This window comes from Beauveria bassiana (genome assembly GCF_000280675.1).
Source record: "Beauveria bassiana ARSEF 2860 unplaced genomic scaffold BBA_S00013, whole genome shotgun sequence".
In the NCBI taxonomy this organism is placed as follows: Eukaryota; Fungi; Ascomycota; class Sordariomycetes; order Hypocreales; family Cordycipitaceae; genus Beauveria; species Beauveria bassiana.
Genome location: NW_007930848.1, coordinates 460,171 through 476,799, shown reverse-complemented (window position 1 = coordinate 476,799; position 16,629 = coordinate 460,171). Strand labels below are relative to the sequence as shown.

Genomic DNA, 16,629 nt, shown 5'->3' with positions numbered 1-16,629 from the left:
CTACAACAATCATTGTCTCTCGAGCCACAAAACGGCGCTACGCTAAATGTCAGCCTGCCCCTCCCCTCTGCGGAGAGCGGCGAGACTCGAGACCGCGGGCATAACTAGGATGATGAGTAACTAGGGACGGACGATCTTTTGCGTCCCCATTGGAGCCGCCTATTTACGGTCGACGCCACACAAAAAAAAAATAATAATAATGCGGATCGGGGAAACGGAGCAAATACCGCTGGTGAGGAAACAGAACCCAGGAGCTGGTCATTCGCTTGAACAAGGATTGGTCAGAATCACGAAGGATTTCAGCCCTTGATGGCACTCTACCATCCTTGCATGTCTTCTACTAAAAGCGACTATGCGGACAGCTTCAAGCGACCATGCTCCCGCAGGCCAGGATCATGGCTACAAAGCAGATGAAAGAATGGCGGTGCGGCGAGCGAGCAGCGAGGGAACCCCTACGAAAATACAATTCCGCGGAAAAGGGTCATTGTATTTCAATTGCCTTTATTAGTAACCTACAACCTCTGGTTCTATGTCGAATGCGCGAGCCCGGCTCGGCCTTTAATTATTGCAGATGGGGATTGTCTGAGGCGCCGCCACCCCCAATGATACGACGAAGGATCAACCAAAAAAATATGCCCATCGCTGCGCGCATTGCATTGGCTTGGCTTGGCTTGGCTCAACGCCTTTTCACGATGGCGGCTTGCCAAGCATCAATCAGGCAGGCACGCCTTTGTAGCTCTGCCGCAATCTATTTACGATAAGCCACAACATATATAGACAGAGAGAGAGAAAAAGAATTGTTCTTCGTTTTCGGCAGACGTAGCTAAAATATTGAGAAATAAATCGCTGAACCTAGATCCCTTCTTCATTGCGCGCGCCATGGTCGGGCCCTTCAGTGCTAGTCGCCTTACAGAACGAAGCATAATTAATTAGGTAGGTAGTTGGGCGTTGCAGCGGCACCGACGAAACGGTTGTTTTGCTCCGATCCCCCAGCGAATCCGATTCCAAAAAAAAAAAAAAAAATTGACCTCCCTCAATGACTCGCATCTTTATGAGACCATCTTTTGTCTGAGAAGGCTCAGACCAGGCTCGGCCATGAGCGAGAAACCCTCAATCATCGAAATGCATGTCTCTCATTTGCATCACCACACGCTTGCAATTGCGCGCGCCACCGGAGGTAGCGGAAATTCGCGGAAATATGCAACATTTTCATTTGTTACCGAGCGGTAGCAAAGACGCTCTTTTTCATACATGTCCACGATACGCGACAAGCCTCTTCTTCTCGGTGCAGGCGCAGCTTGAACAACATTTCTAGTTCCTGTCCTAGCTTCCAACCCCGCGCCTTCTCGTTTGACCCAGCTATCCAGATCCAGATGGGCTTTGGCATATTTCGTCATGCATCCGCCCCAGATCGTCCGGCACAGCAACGTGCCGCGGGGGTGCCTTTGCTAACTACCTACAACTAGCAGACTGCGCTGCTAAGAAAGAACTGAAGCTAAACAAGTTAGTTGACTGACGCATGTCTCTCTTCTGTGCCAGTATCCGTAGTTAGCACTTTGTTTTAGGCGCCCTTTGCACTTTTTGCACTAATAAGTTGCATCACCGATCTGGACCAAAAAAAAAATCAAATCATTTATGCAGGGGCAAAAAACGTGGCCGGCACTGATCCTGCCCCGCGGCGCAGTTTAGAGCCCAAAAAAGAAAAGTGAAACCATTTCAGAAGCTCTGGCCAGAGGAAAGCCCGTTGTTATGAACCAGAACTATCCGAGCACAACAGACAGCCAGGGAGGGGTTTGATTGTTGGCCAAACTTCTCTTGCGTTGCCGAAACTGCACAACAAGAGCCGTGTTGGACAAGGGCAGGGGAGAGGGCCTAGCTCTGGCTCATGCAGGCAGGCGGCACCGCACCAGCCCGTCATTGTTCACCAACAGGTCGGCGAGTGGGCTGACAAGCTCGTTGGTGTTTGCCTCCATAACTACTGCGACAAAGATGCTCGATGGGGCCAACTACCATTCCAGCTAGCCCTTCATGAAAAGAAGCTGAAGGGCGAGTGGTAATCGGGCCACCAATCCCCCCCTCCCCACCAATCAATCCCCCGGAGTAGGCAAAGCACAGAAGAACGTCAAGAACGTTTCAGTCCATCCCCAGGCAGGGATCTGTATACATTCAACCCCCCGCACACAGGTTTCTTGTCGCTCCATCCTGGGGTCGGGCGAGCGGCAGAGTCCCTGACCAAAGGAGGCTGGCCAAACCGGCAGATCTCAAAATCCGCATAATACCGGAGCCTCCGGGGTCCGTTGCGTGGGGGAGAAACGCACATCAACCGCCCATTTCTAGACGCCCGCTGGGAGAAACAAATGAGTTGCCTGGGTTCTGAGTTATTTAATTATAAAAGCTTGGCGCCCAACCCAGTTCTCACTTGCCGATAGACTCTACCCAGAGCTCGAGGCTTGTCAGGCTCGCCCGTTGCGATGTCGCTCGAGTACGCACCATGTACATGGCTACTTCTTTAATTCCGTAACGCCACCCTGGGGTAATGGCGCGCTCTCATTCCGAAGCGTCATGTATTCCGCTTAGTGAACACCTAAACACACACAATGTGAACCAACTATGCTTTCGCCCACTCCTCGGCTAATTCACATCCGTTAAAAGTGTAATAACTCGATAACCAATGCAATGCAAAAGGCATCTCGGACCGCTCGCCGGACAACCCGCATCAAGGGCCACTTCCTTGTGTACATGCCCGACCAAGGTCATGCCCAGACCACAACAAGTCAGACCACGCTACCAGATCGACCCTACCCATCCTGTCGAGACTTAATATTACATGGATACCAAATAGGCTCACCGTCATTACGAAAAGAAATGGAAAAGATTAAGACGCCGATCAAGCTGTCATGTCCAGTAACCAAGTTCTGTCTCATAAACAGATACAATGACAGGTGACTCCCCAGGCCCCCTTTTCTAGGCTATTTCTTGCACAGCTAGTCAGTGGCAAAGGTGGTTAGCCTTTGTTGGATTTTGAAATGAGCAAAGCTTCCTCTCTCCCTCTGGCTCGGGCCAGCGGGCGCCAGTGTCGACGCGGCACACGACAGGATGCCATCATCTCCCTACCTTTGTTAGATTTTGGGGAAATGGTGGGGGAGGGAAGGGCGTGTCTGTAAAGCCAGTTTATTAGTGCGTGCGAGTTTGCTGCTAGTAACCGTGTCTCTGATTCAACTTAATTCGATGAGTCGGAGGGGGGTGGGATTGCCCCAGGTTCTGGATGGGCTAGCACCAGTTCAACTTGATTTTCCTTTCCCTTCATCCGAACGTTTGTCCGTGCACCGGCACGCTACCATCTCAAGGGCCGCCACACAAACAACATGTCAATGGCCCTGTAAAACCAACGTTGAGGAAACTCTAATAAACAGCGTCAGATTGAAAAGTGGCCCGTACTCGTACGTTGCCATGGGCCAGATGGGTAGCCACCGTCGTCGCTGCTTGGTGTAAACTACTACGGAAAGCCCAGCGAGAATAACGCTGGACTATTGTCTGTCTCACAACTCCAGCATCGCGGAAATGATGGAGCAGGTAATCCATTTATCCGTCACAAGTAGTCCGTCTCCGACGTCGCCCGCCTTCCTCATGCCGCGGCGGATTCCATAATGTTTCGAAACTACAGACATCGAGCTAGGACAACGGGGTTCTGGGTTCAAAGCTTCGTATTTCTGGGTTAGATAACCGTGTGCATAATTTGGTGCTCCGAGAGTCAGCGTCTAGTCGTAATTTGATGCATGGATCTTGTTGCTGGCGTTTCGATGGGGATCCTCCGTACTATGAATACACGGCCTAATCAATGGGTTCAACATGTATAGCAGCTTGCTGGACTGTGAGATCAGGACAGAAAAAAAACTGCGCCGGTAATTACTCAAGTAGTTGATTCATGATCATATACATATACTATTTCGTTCGTGAGTTGTGAGTCATCAATCATATATTGCCTCTACTGGGCAAGACGTTCGTTCGAGCTTGAAAGCCACTGAAAATGCTTTGATAAGATTCTGCCAATCTTTCTTCATACCATCATCCCTCTTTCATGCCCCTTTCTTGCCCCTTTATGAATGTCAAGCTTGTGTCCAGGGTATATGGCCCCTTCTCACTCCGTTGCTGGCAAGTCTTGAATGGTACACCCTCGTTCTTCGGCAGCTGCGCGGCCATTCAACCTGTCCGTGGTTATTTCTTGGCCAGTAAGTCGGCTACAGTGTGTTTTGGCTTGAACCATTCATGGCCCTCGCTGATATAAATTGAGATCGCCCAAGTACCACCACAATGAGCTGAGGTGTCTCCTTGGCATGCTGTCGAGCAAGCCGTCGCCGGTAGAAGCTGGAGATTTTCTACAATTGAGTTTCCACACCAACACTCTCTTCCGTCTTCGGTACCTGCAGTAGGAAATCCGTTCAATCTGCAGTAGGTCATACATTTCTCGTTGGACATGTCTTCGCCGGAGAATACCCTTGGTCCTCCTCTGATCACTCGCTCTGCGCTATCACTGAAGCAGCCGAGGTATTTCCATCCTCGTGGATCCCAAGAATATGATTCTGATTCTGGTATGCTGTTCTCCTTATTGTAAGAACTGGGGCCCTGGCTGGATTGCTCATCTTGCTTGGAGTAACTCGGCATGGGGTCGACGGTTGTCGTAGGCTCTTTCGACTGGCCCGTGGAACAGTCTATTTTCGGTAAGGAGGTCTCAAAAGATACTGTTCCTTCATCATCATATTTGGATAGTATCGCCTCCGGTGTTGCTATAGGGCAATTCCCTGCTGGACCAGAAGAGTACGCTGGGGCCGCATCGCAGGGACACGAGCAAATCGGACACGCTGCAGTTTGAGAAGCCGCATCTGGATCTGTGTACATAGATGCAGAGGTTGGCCCTAATAATGTGTTAGTCGTATACGTCAAGGGTATGAGGTAAATAGTACCGAGTGCACTTGAATAAGCAGGAGGCAGAGTGGATGTACAGCTTGTCTGGGGCTGGCCGTAGGGGAGATTTGATTGCGCCGGCAGATTCCCCGCGGTCATTTCTTTTGTAGGCTCAGGCATATTCTCTCCGTATCTTGGAGGCAAGTTGGTAGGTAAAAGCGACGAAAAGGTGTACCCAGCCGTGGGGAATATGGTCAGCACACTCCAGTTCGCCGCACTGGTCGTCTCCTTGGTAATGTAACCTTGCGGCGGTTGTGACGGGGATGGAGAGCCGGTACAGTCACAGGGTATGACGATTTGGTACGTTGTGCCCGAGGTTTGTTTCGAGAGTGTACATATTGGCAGGGTGAGATGATCTGCGGCAGTGCACATCAATCCGGCCACTTGATTCAGAACTTCGTAAAGCTCGGTTCTGGCCAAAAATACTACTGAGTTGATGATTTCACCCACAAATAGCCCGCCACGTAGGATTATGTTCGCCATGATGCCGTCAATGTTCTGAATGTTGGCAATGTGAGACGGTTGAACTTGTTTACCAACAGCGGCCGCAATTGCTGGCAAGATTAGCGGCAAGATATCCTCCGCAGTAACGGATGAGTGTTCTGCGACCGTAGGAATAACGGACGTTATATCCATACTGTCGACAGGAAATACGCTGAGGATTGCGTCGATTAGTCTTGCGCCAGCACCAGAGTCGACGGCACAAACTTGGACAACAATGTCAGAAAGTATACTGAATAGGGACGGCTGTCCCATCCACACGATAGAGTTTTGAATATCTTGATTGTTGCGTGCTTCTAAATCCGTCTCGTGAACATCGGCTTCTTTGTGTGATGAATCACCGCTGGCTATGGCCTCTCGAATAGCGTCAGACAGTGCCGTTAATGGATCAACAGCGGGCACAGTCGTTGTCGGGGTGGCTGCGCTCTCCGTCCGATCGACGTAGAAATGTGGCATCACTCCAGTAAGGCCACCGAGCAAGTCGATCGGAGATTCGAGGGTGCCAACGCTTGCTGTAGTCGTTGCCATTGCTGGCTGATCTTCAATATCTTGCTGAGGAGGACCCGGATTGAGGTCAGGCTTAGTTTCCAGGAGCGTTAGACATATGTGATGCTTTGATGTTCGTAGTTCTCATACCTGTACCTGACGAAAGAGTATTTCCCTATCGGCCAGTCCACGTTTTGATAGGGACGCCGATGACTCGATACCAGACCTTATGCCGATGAACAGTGCTGTACATATCATGGTAGTGACCGAGATTGTTAGAGTACCGTACACAATACTGTGTCGTCGAAGGGCGCGTGAGGAGATGCGAATAGGCCATTTCTGACTGGCCTCGTAATGTAGTGGCAGCATCATGTTGAAGTTGGTTCAGCTTGACTTATAAAATACGAACCAAGAAGAGTTCCAAAATCGATCCCAAAAAAGCGTAACTTGTTCGAAAAGTTGGAGAAGATGAACGAGGAGCAAAAATCTTGGCTTTGGCCGTAGTGTTTGTACTGCGTGTCCCGCTTCCAACGTGGGAAGGAGCTTTGGCCTCCTTGTGCAGGTGATCTGATTCCTGCCGCATACGTTGAATCAATTGACTGTGTGCTTGTAGAGATGTATTGGTGCAGTTTATTTTTGGCGATGTATTTTTTTCTACCTTTTCGCCGACTGAATTCGCTTATATTGAATATGTTGGATGCATGCCCTTTAACAAACGGTGCTTGGGTGATCGCCATGAGAGTCCATATACCTAAAGCTCCTCCACATTTTCTCAGCTGGAAGATTATCGAAAATAAAAAAGGATCAATTCTTGAATATCCTTCAGCGGGAGCATTCTCTCAATTATTTCTACACTGCGCCATCACCGATACATACAATACAGCAAGCAACACTCGACAAAAGGTACGTACCGGCTCGGTGGGGTTGCAGGCAAAAACGACCCCAAAAAATTTCGAGGCTAGAGATAAGATAGGCAGGCCAGGATATTTTTTTTTTCTTCAACCAGCAGCTGCACTTTGTTGCGATATTGTTGTTTCACACAGCAATCGTACTGCTGCAGATCAGCCACCGTGACAATGACGGCCGTAGACATTCACCGCTGTCGATTCGTGCCATACCAGCCATCTGCTATCAACGCCGTTGCATTTTCCCACCCGAGAACTCGGGACAGCAAGCATGCTGCCGTCGCCCGACTGGCGGTTGGCAGAGCCAATGGCGACATTGAAATCTGGAACGCCGCCGCTGGGATATGGCACCAGGAGCTTGTCATTCGTGGTGGCAAGGATCGCAGCATCGATGGCCTTGTCTGGATCAACGAACCCGACCAGGACCTTGGCGAAGGACGCATCCTAATTGGCAAATCCAGACTCTTCAGCATCGGCTACACCTCGACCGTCACAGAATGGGATCTCGAAACAGGAAAGCCCAAGAGACATGCAAGCGGTCAGCATGGCGATCTTTGGTGCATAGCCGCCCAGCCCTCCCTCAACGACAAACGAGGGTCATCCGTGACCGACACGCAGGGCTCCAACAAGCTCGTTGCTGGCACCATCGACGGCGAGCTGGTAATGTACTCTGTCGAAGATGATGACCTTCGCTTCCAAAGAACTATCGTCAAGTCGCCTACCAAGAAGGCACAAATGGTCAGCATCATCTTCCAATCGCGCAAAGTCGTCATTGTTGGCTGCTCCGACAGCACCATACGAGCCTACGATATCACCAAAGGACACATGCTGCGCCGTATGACACTCGGTTCCGACCTCGTTGGTGGTTCCAAGGACATCATTGTCTGGTCTGTAAAATGTCTACCCAACGGCAACATTGTCTCTGGTGATTCCACCGGCCAAGTATGCATCTGGGACGGCAAAACTTACACCCAAACGCAAAGGCTGCAGAGCCATAAGCAGGATGTTCTCAGTCTTGCCATCAGCTCTGACGGCAGCACAATCATGAGCGGCGGCATGGACAGAAGAACTGTGCTTTACAAGCAGAACTCGGGGGCAGGCCAGCGCTGGGGCAAGGTCTGGGGCCGCAGATATCACGAGCACGACGTCAAGGCCATGGCTACGTTCGAGCACGCCCGTATCAGCGTCGTTGTCTCTGGAGGTCCCGACTCAAATCTTGTCATCGTACCACTCAAGGAGATGGGTCGTGAACATCACAGAACGATCAGCAGTCTCCCCCAACAGCCGCCTCTCATCAGTGCTAGTAAGGCTCGCTTCATGGTGAGCTGGTGGGATCGTGAGATTCACCTGTGGCTCCTGCAAAAGTCTGCCTCCGATCTCACCAAGCTCGACGGTGAAAGCGACTTTGATATCAACCAAAACCGCAAACTACTCAAGACAATTGTTGTCAAGGGTGACTCGAACATTTCCTCAGCCAGCATCAACCCAAACGGCACCCTACTCGTTGCTTCGACCTCCACAGACGTAAAAGCTTTCGCACTGGAGCATTCCAACCCCACGAAGCCCGCCGATGTTACACTTTCTTCGATCGAATTGCCGGAACAGGTCACAAAGCTTGGTGCCAGCAAGGTGCAAATATCGCCCGATGGGTCGTGGCTATGCTTCGTACAAAACGGTTCCCGCGTCATCATTGCCAGCATCTCATCCGAGTCTAACAGTCACACAATCGCTGCATCGCGTCATCTTCGCCGACTACATCGCTCCGTACCCAAATATATTCTAAACGGAGGTCTGGGATCCTATGAAAGAAACGTTGCCCATATCGCTTTCAGCCCGGACTCTAAACTTCTTGCGACTGCTGACCTCGCTGGATATGTCGACACATGGGTGCTGCGTGACGCGGCACATGACGGGGCCGACGGTTATGCGAATGGAACCGAAGAGGACGACGCGTCAGCTACTGACTCTGATTCATCCGACGATGATGCCGAAAGTACCAGTACAAACGAAGTTGGACGATGGATTCGCAACCCTAATGCCAAGCTAATGCCCAAGCTGCCTGCAGCTCCGTCTGTCCTCGCATTCTCGGATAGTATCCCGGGGCAGGAGGGGGTGGAGGACTACACTCTAGCAGCAGTCACATCGTCATGGAATGTCGTCGCTTTCAACGCCCTCCAGGGCTCTTTGACGCCATGGTCCCGCCGCCATCCTCGCAAGGCTCTACCCGCGCCCGTTCAGGACCTGTCAGACTTGGCCAAGGGTGCCTTCTGGCAAGGGTCTAGGCTTTGGATATACGGCGTCTCTTTTCTGTTCATGCTTGACATGAGTCAGGATTTGCCAGCTCCAGACAAGGAAGTGAGTGAGCAGCTTGTTCAACAGGGCACAAAGCGCAAGCGAACAAATGCCACCAGCGGCGCCGGTGGTCGCATGGAAAGGGAGGGGCTGAAACCGCAACAAATACGCAAATACTCGTCAAATAAGTGGGAAGACGTTGACGTAGACGGTCCCAGCACTAGCGGCGACGTGGACATCGACAGCGACGACGACATGATTGATGGTGCAGACAGCGAGCTTGCGCAACTACGCAGCGCCGTGGCTGGCGGCGAAGCCCTATCAGGAGGGGCAGAGGATGAAAATGGACGAAAGACGTGGTGGATTACATACAAGTATCGTCCTGTGCTGGGTGTCGTCTCCTTTGGCGGCGATGACTCGCTGGAATTAGCTCTTGTTGAGCGCCCAACCTGGGATATAGAAATGCAGGATAGCTATTACGCCGGCCAAGAGTGGGAACTTAGATAGTGTGAGGGTCGTATCTGGGTACAAATGTGAAAGATGACAGCTGTATAGCAAGATATTGTTTTGAGGGGCGCGGATGTTTGTGTTAAGGTACACCCGCCGTCGTATGGGAAGATACGGTGGTGCGTGCTGGATGAGCTGTCGCATTACAAATGAAATAGTTGTACAATGAACTACATATTTTACGGCATACAATCGAAAAAAGTGATCTCGAATCTTCAATATGTGTAGGGCTACTCTGCTGTGCTAGACCCTTCGATCCAAGGGCCACGTAACCACAGTCACGTGTGGCGATTTCGGACCGACATGATAAATCTTTGGTCGGGAACTGCTGCCAGATATTGGATGGGTTGTCTAAGATGCATTCGATATACTACATTATCACCAGCTTACGCGGCTTTCATGATGTGCTGTCCAGAGTTGGTGGCTTTGCGACGAAAGATGCTCGTGAGCAAGCCACATCCCGCATTCTGTGTATGGCTTGGCACGCGTCGAACCGAGATTTGTTCCACAAGCCGTGTCTTTGATGGAGGCCACATATAAAAATCAAGACAGCACTAGGGCAGGCGGCCCGTTGAGGGGGGGAGGAAAGCTTGGGCAACTTGGGATACATCCCGCGGGCGCAACGCGCGTCCCGAGTCTCGACCCGCTGTGTCTCACGAGACACGCAGATTTTTCTCATTCACCTTTGTGAGGGTCTGTCGAAAGCTGTTTCGCAAGATGATTCATGCAGCAACTCTTATTGGCAGACTTTTGCGTATGCTTTGTGGAAACTGGGCCATCTGTGGCCAGCATCCCACATGTCGTGAGAAGAACCGTAGTATAGGTGAAAAGTCCTGGGTGGCTTCTGGCAAAAAGGCAGCGCCCCTTGATTCATAAGAGCCTAAATAGTGTTGTTTCACTCAAGAGAGAATCATCGTAATCATCATGATCATGGAGGAGATTCTGATTCGCGTGTAGTTAGCAGCTCCCGGGGTTATGGGCGAAGTGACGAGATATCGAATAGGGCCGACATGTCATAATGCAGTTCCAGCATGTCGTAGGAGGTTACCGTTCGTAGTCTTACAAGAGGCCACTTTCCTTTAGGGCTGTGCGTCAATGTCATGACTTATACCTAGCAAGTATTTCGTAGTGGACCAAGTATGCATACGCAAGCTGCAAGTCGGCCGTCGATAGCCTAATAATAAGAGCAAACAATGCTTCGCGAATAGTGATTCCACAACGGCAGCCCTGTAATAAACGGTACGTACCTTTGCTACCTGACAAGCTGAAGGGGCATGCTTGCAGCTCTGAGAAGAAGAATTCATTCTCAGCTTGCGGAGGTCTAAGCAGAGCATCATGCAGCATCGTTGTGAGATGACCTATTCACAAATGCAATCCAACATCCAACCAGGGGTCTCATCAAATGCCAAGATAACTGCCAAGGTATACGAACCATATCCTGTTTGGCTTCCATCTGCTACCCTACGGTTCTTTACACAGTGATATCAAGCATCAGAGAATTGTTATGCAAAGAGCCTGCAGAAACGCGGAGTTGCGCGATTATTCTCATCACCCCCGTCACAGACTTTGTGTTGAAGTTTGCCGGCTGAAGGCTGTTGTCGCCTCTTGATAAATCTGCAAGAATACCTCGACAGGCATTCTCAAGTAGAGCCATATTGCCGTATTCGATTCTCCCTCGTCATGTAGCTTTTCATCACACCAGCCATTCTTGAAGAGACTATGTACGGCCAATCCGCTTCGAGAATGGCGTTGGCGTTATTCAGACGCTCCGCTGAGTCGCTTTCGTCGTGAAGTCCGCGGGTGCTACACGACCAGCGTTTGTTTGTCATACAGCCGACTTTAGTGGCCCGTCCAACTCAAAAAATTTTCTCCTCTTCTCACGATCAAGCAAATCTTTCCGTTTTCAGATCAAAGAAGTATCAAGCACGATGTGCGGGTGTTATAGGTGGGATCAGGGCCACATCTTTCTCACGCCTCAATATTCACTCGAGGTCGAAGATATGGAATGGTATACGAAAAATGGGTTTCATCCAGTCGATCTAGGTCAGATTCTTCCGCTTCCAGAAACATGCGTAGATCAACCGAGCAAGGAGCCTAGATACAGAATCATGGTCAAGATTGGGTTCGGTGCATTTTCCACAGTCTGGTTGGCTAGGGACCTAGATGAGAAGTACATATTTCGTTTTACTTTTTTTCGAAGGCGAGGCTGACATTATTAGTCGATGGGTTGCCGTCAAAATCTGCTGTGGAATTGAGGTCCCTCAGAGAAGCAGCGAGGCTTCTATTCTGTCCGAAATTCGCGAAAGTAGTCAAGGAAAGGCTGGCGTTGAGCAAGTCCTTCGACTTTTTGACGACTTTATAATCAAAGGACCAAACGGTTTCCACCAGTGTCTAATCACTGAAGTCGTTGCGCCTTTAACTTATAGCGCTGTCCGTGAACGGTGCTCCATAGATGCCCTTCGTCAGATTATGGAGGGATTTGCCTTTCTACATGAGCAAGGTATATCACACGGCGGTACGCTACCCCTAAGTTCTCTGAACTTGAAGAGCGCATGAGGTTAACAGCATGGCAGATCCACACATAAGCAATCTTGGAGTTGCTCTTCCGCAGCTGGAGGAGCTTGATGAACAAGACATGGCAGACCTTTTCCCGACTGAAATGCCTTTTCCCGTCATGTCACATCTTGAGAGAAAGCCGCTCGCGAACCTGCCGGCGTTCATGGTGGCTCTTGAGTCTCTGGCGGGCATGCTAGAAAAGAAGAAGCTGTTTCCGGGGGGAAAGAAGTTGCAGATCAAGATTCTGGGTTTTGGAAGAGGTACGCTGATTCTATTTGGGGTGCACGCATGTAAGAGCGAACTCCTTGGGCTGACAACAGGGTTTTTGCCGAGCAGCTCATAAAACCAGCGAAGAAGCTGTGATGCTTAAAGGTTCCATGCCGGCTATGATGCCTCCACCAGAACTTTTGATGCACGACTTATCGAATGGCGATTTGCGATCCCCAGGGAGTCAGGCCGCCGACGTATGGGTCATCGCGTGTACAGTATGTTGCACACTCTTCCACTCTGTCCTTCGATCGATGTGCACCACGCAATCTTCCGGAGATGAAGAACAAGCGCGAGCAAGCGCCCAACTGACCTTCTTTACTAGATTTTTCACGTCATATCGGGTCAGCCCTTCTCAGGAACCTGGTCACGCAAGGACGCATGCCTCACCGAGTGCCTGCAGTTTGGCGGTCCCCCCGTGGAGTCGTGGCTGGACTTTGCAAGATCAAAACTCAGTCTCGAACCAGGTTTGTGATCTCTGAGCGTTTACTTGGTTTTTCGCAATGTCTCATTTCACCTTTGTCTTTAGATGCACGACGTATTGAAACACTGATGCTGTTGGCGCTCGTCCGCTACCGCACGAACCGTGAGAGGATCTGGGTGTGGTTTGCCATGCACTGTCACTGGGACTACAAGGACGACAAGATCCAGGTCTTTTTCGATTTACTGAAGAAGATGATGGTCACCGATCCGGAAAAGAGAATCTCCATACAGGAGGCGATGGCGCATCCATTTCTCTTATACGAAGAGTTGCGTCTTCGTCGGGTAGATGAGACTACCCGCCGCAACAAGCCAGCAGTACCAGCGGAGAATCCGATAATTGACTGGGGAAAATCACCGGCGACTGAAGTATGGGAAGATGAGGAACAATACGTCCTCTCTGGCATGGAAATAGGCTGGGACGATGACAAGAAGTAGGGATATGAGACTGAACAAGTCTTGATGAACTAAGTTGGTGCCGAAAGGGCCATGTATCAGTTATATAGCAGTACTAGTTAGTTGTGGGCTGGTTGTTTGAATACCAGTAAATAAATGATAAAAGGCATTCTCGTATTGAAGATGCTCCCCTGTCTGTTGAATGCGGAGCTGGCAGGGCTGAGGTCGCTAAATCCACAAACGCAAGGTCTGCCGACAACGTGCTTTTTTCGCTCGTCGTGTTAATGCCAATGTTCAATCCATCTCCGCCACCTAACTAATGAAAAAGTAGATACCTTGGTACCCGTCTGTCAACTCGCCAAATCCGCTTCAAGCGCACCAGGTTTCCATTGGCTGGGGAGGGCTGAGTTGGTGAGACTGATCAATCAAGTGCCTCGTCATCGTCCCAGACAAACCGAGTGGGCGACGCCACCAGCGGCGACCAGGTATTGGTACCCGCTTGAAAGGGGCGGTGCTGAATCTGGAAAAACTTGAAGAATGGGTATAGTATGCCGTGGCGTAACGCTAAAAGGTACTTTTCTAAGCGGTATTGCGTGGTGGTGAGGGGCTGCCATCAGCACAGTGCACATGCACACTGAGAACGGCGAACAGTCGCTGGCGCAGGGCACTATGACTACCGATATCTGAAAAGGAGCTGTTGGAACAAAAATTGAATCAGATGGAGGGAGAACGGGAAGAAGCTGGCTCTCGAGATTTTACTTCATCTCATTCAATTTCCTTACGCTTTACTCGTCTTGCGCAACTCCGATCCCTCTTGTGTGGCCGAGAGGTACCTGTACTTTGAGGCTGCGTAGGCCAGGCCCAGTTAGACCCACCTTGCAGGATTCGCCGAACGGCCATTGGCCAGCTACCAACAGCTGACGCGTAAACTCGCAGCGATGGCAAGCAGACGACGCACACGCCCTCTCCCGAGACACTGGCAGCGCCCCCCAAGAGTCCCAGTTCTCCCAAGTCCCCTTCTCCGGCGCCCAGCCAACTTTAAGCCGGCTGCTTTTCAATCCGCATCTTCTTGGCCACCACCGCCAGACCCTGATCCTCCTCTCCTCTTTCATCAACGCATCGCTGGGAGGACGAATCCAACTATTGCGAAAGAGCGCTCTCACGCCCTCCTTTCTGCATTCCTTCGACAATCCGACTCGACCGTCGTCTTTGGATCCCATCTACACCACGCACCAGCCCTGTCGATCCACCCGTTCTGTCCTCGTCGCTCGACCACTTCGTGGCCCTTGCGATTCTAGCCCAGTCCGTGGCAAATTCGCAGGTGTACGTAGTACCTGGCTGACGACTACTCTCGTTACGCCAATCGGATTCGACTGGCCAACCCCGACGACTACTTCCCATTTCAATATCGTCACCTCTTGACGGCAACACTCGCTTTCCTTTTCCTCATATTATCCCTCGCCGTCAGACACATCGACTTGCTCCCCTCGCCCTCTTCATTCAACACCTGCCTCCTTCTCAACCATGGCGGGCAGAGGCGACTCCTTTAGCCCGGCACCGGCTGACGGCTCATACGGTGAAGAATGGGCTCACGATTTACGCATTCGATTCGAAAGTCTCCTCCGCGACAAGCGCATGAATGATTTGCGCTCCAATTCTCGACAGCCGACCCCCAGCGCCTTCGAGCGAGCCTCCAGCGTCGGCCTCCAAGGGCCTTCCACACCCATCAACGACCGTCCAATGACTTCTCACGCACCCGTTACGCCGCCCTCGTACTCCTCCATCAGGCATTTGCCCATCATCCCCTCAGCACCGACCGCTGGTGACCGCGAGAGCCAAAAATTCCGCAACCTCCTCATCAGTCTATCGTTGACCCCTACAAAATACGAAAACCCCGGTCTCCTCGACGAGGCACTTCAAATTATACCCCTCGATCGCATCTACGGTGAGGCTGAAGAAGAAACCCAGGTTCTCCAAGCTGAGGCCGAAAGTATGGGCGATGGCCGCAAACCCGAATGGGGCTACCAGGACTGCGTCATCCGCGCTCTTCTCCGATGGTACAAGCGCTCCTTCTTCACCTGGGTCAACAACCCTCCCTGCCCTGTCTGTCTTTCTCCCACCATTGCTCAGGGCATGACTGCGCCCACGCCCGAGGAGAGTGCTTGCGGCGCTCTTCGAGTCGAACTCTACCGATGCTCTGCCCAGAATTGCGGCGCCTACGAACGATTCCCACGATACGGTGATGTCTGGCGACTGCTCCAGACACGACGCGGGCGTGTCGGCGAATGGGCGAACTGCTTCAGCATGCTGTGCCGCGCCGTCGGTGGCCGCGTTCGCTGGGTCTGGAATGCCGAAGACCATGTCTGGACCGAAGTGTATTCAGAGCATCAGCGCAGATGGGTGCACGTCGATGCCTGCGAAGAGGCCTGGGATAACCCGCGTCTCTATGCTGAAGGCTGGGGTAAGAAGATGTCATACTGTGTCGCCTTCTCAATTGACGGTGCCACGGATGTCACGAGAAGATATGTTCGCAAGAACGAAAACGCCAGTGAGCGTAATCGATGTCCCGAAGAGGTCATGCTCTACATTATGCAAGAAATTAAGACAATCCGCCGGCAGAACATGAACAAGGATCAGCGTTTCCGTCTTGAAAAGGAAGATCAGATGGAAAGCGAGGAGCTACGCGGATTCGTCGTCGCCTCCATTGCCCAAGCCGTCACTGACCTTGTCCCTGGCTCCAGCTCCTCTGCTGTCAGAGCCCATGGTACCCACAGTCAAGACACAAAGCTGCCTGCAGAGCAGCCCAGTCACCAGTCTGGTCCATCTGACTGGGTTATGACTCAACCCGACGGTGGCCCGCGTTACCAACCACGCGATCCTAGCCATCGACGTCGTTTGCCATGAGGAGAGGTTTCAATGCTGACCATCATCGGCGACACTCATGGTAATGAGTTGTGGCAAGCCCAAACATAATCTTCTTGCACATATACAAACCACTCAACCGGGCTCGCGGCACACTTATCCTTAATGATCACACCTTCCGATATTTATATTACAGCGACCACGACATACGTGGTCTTACCACACGTCACGTTGAACACAACCGACTCAAACACCTTTTTTCCTTTTACGTCATATCCAACTCATACAAAAGCCGTCTTTTCATAGATTTTGGCGTCTTTTCTGACCCACAAGCTTGGTCAGATATTTGTACCTTAATCTTCATTTTTCCTTGGTTTGGGTTATTAGGGAGGAGTCAAGTTCTTATCTGTCATGA

The 16,629-nt window shown here is 51.2% G+C and overlaps 4 protein-coding genes across 4 annotated transcripts; 3 read left to right on the top strand and 1 right to left on the bottom strand.

Moving 5' to 3' along the window:
* Positions 1 to 4,215: 4,215 nt before the first annotated feature.
* Positions 4,216 to 6,321, bottom strand: BBA_05262 (WSC domain-containing protein; the record flags this gene model as incomplete). Its single annotated transcript, XM_008600359.1, has 3 exons — positions 4,216 to 4,913; positions 4,962 to 6,042; positions 6,100 to 6,321. The coding sequence occupies 3 exons, from the start codon at positions 6,319 to 6,321 to the stop codon at positions 4,216 to 4,218; spliced, it is 2,001 nt and encodes a 666-aa protein (XP_008598581.1).
* Positions 6,322 to 7,025: 704 nt separating this feature from the next.
* BBA_05261 (Quinonprotein alcohol dehydrogenase-like protein) lies at positions 7,026 to 9,653 on the top strand (the record flags this gene model as incomplete). Its single annotated transcript, XM_008600358.1, has 1 exon — positions 7,026 to 9,653. The coding sequence occupies one exon, from the start codon at positions 7,026 to 7,028 to the stop codon at positions 9,651 to 9,653; it is 2,628 nt and encodes an 875-aa protein (XP_008598580.1).
* A 2,108-nt stretch (positions 9,654 to 11,761) lies between these two features.
* On the top strand, positions 11,762 to 13,394 carry BBA_05260 (CMGC/SRPK protein kinase; the record flags this gene model as incomplete). The annotated part of the gene is made up of 6 exons (XM_008600357.1): positions 11,762 to 11,823; positions 11,873 to 12,168; positions 12,227 to 12,469; positions 12,546 to 12,694; positions 12,802 to 12,943; positions 13,006 to 13,394. The coding sequence occupies 6 exons, from the start codon at positions 11,762 to 11,764 to the stop codon at positions 13,392 to 13,394; spliced, it is 1,281 nt and encodes a 426-aa protein (XP_008598579.1).
* A 1,482-nt stretch (positions 13,395 to 14,876) lies between these two features.
* On the top strand, positions 14,877 to 16,256 carry BBA_05259 (DNA repair protein Rad4, transglutaminase-like protein; the record flags this gene model as incomplete). The annotated part of the gene is made up of 1 exon (XM_008600356.1): positions 14,877 to 16,256. One exon carries the CDS (start codon positions 14,877 to 14,879, stop codon positions 16,254 to 16,256), a length of 1,380 nt encoding a protein of 459 aa, XP_008598578.1.
* Positions 16,257 to 16,629: the final 373 nt, after the last annotated feature.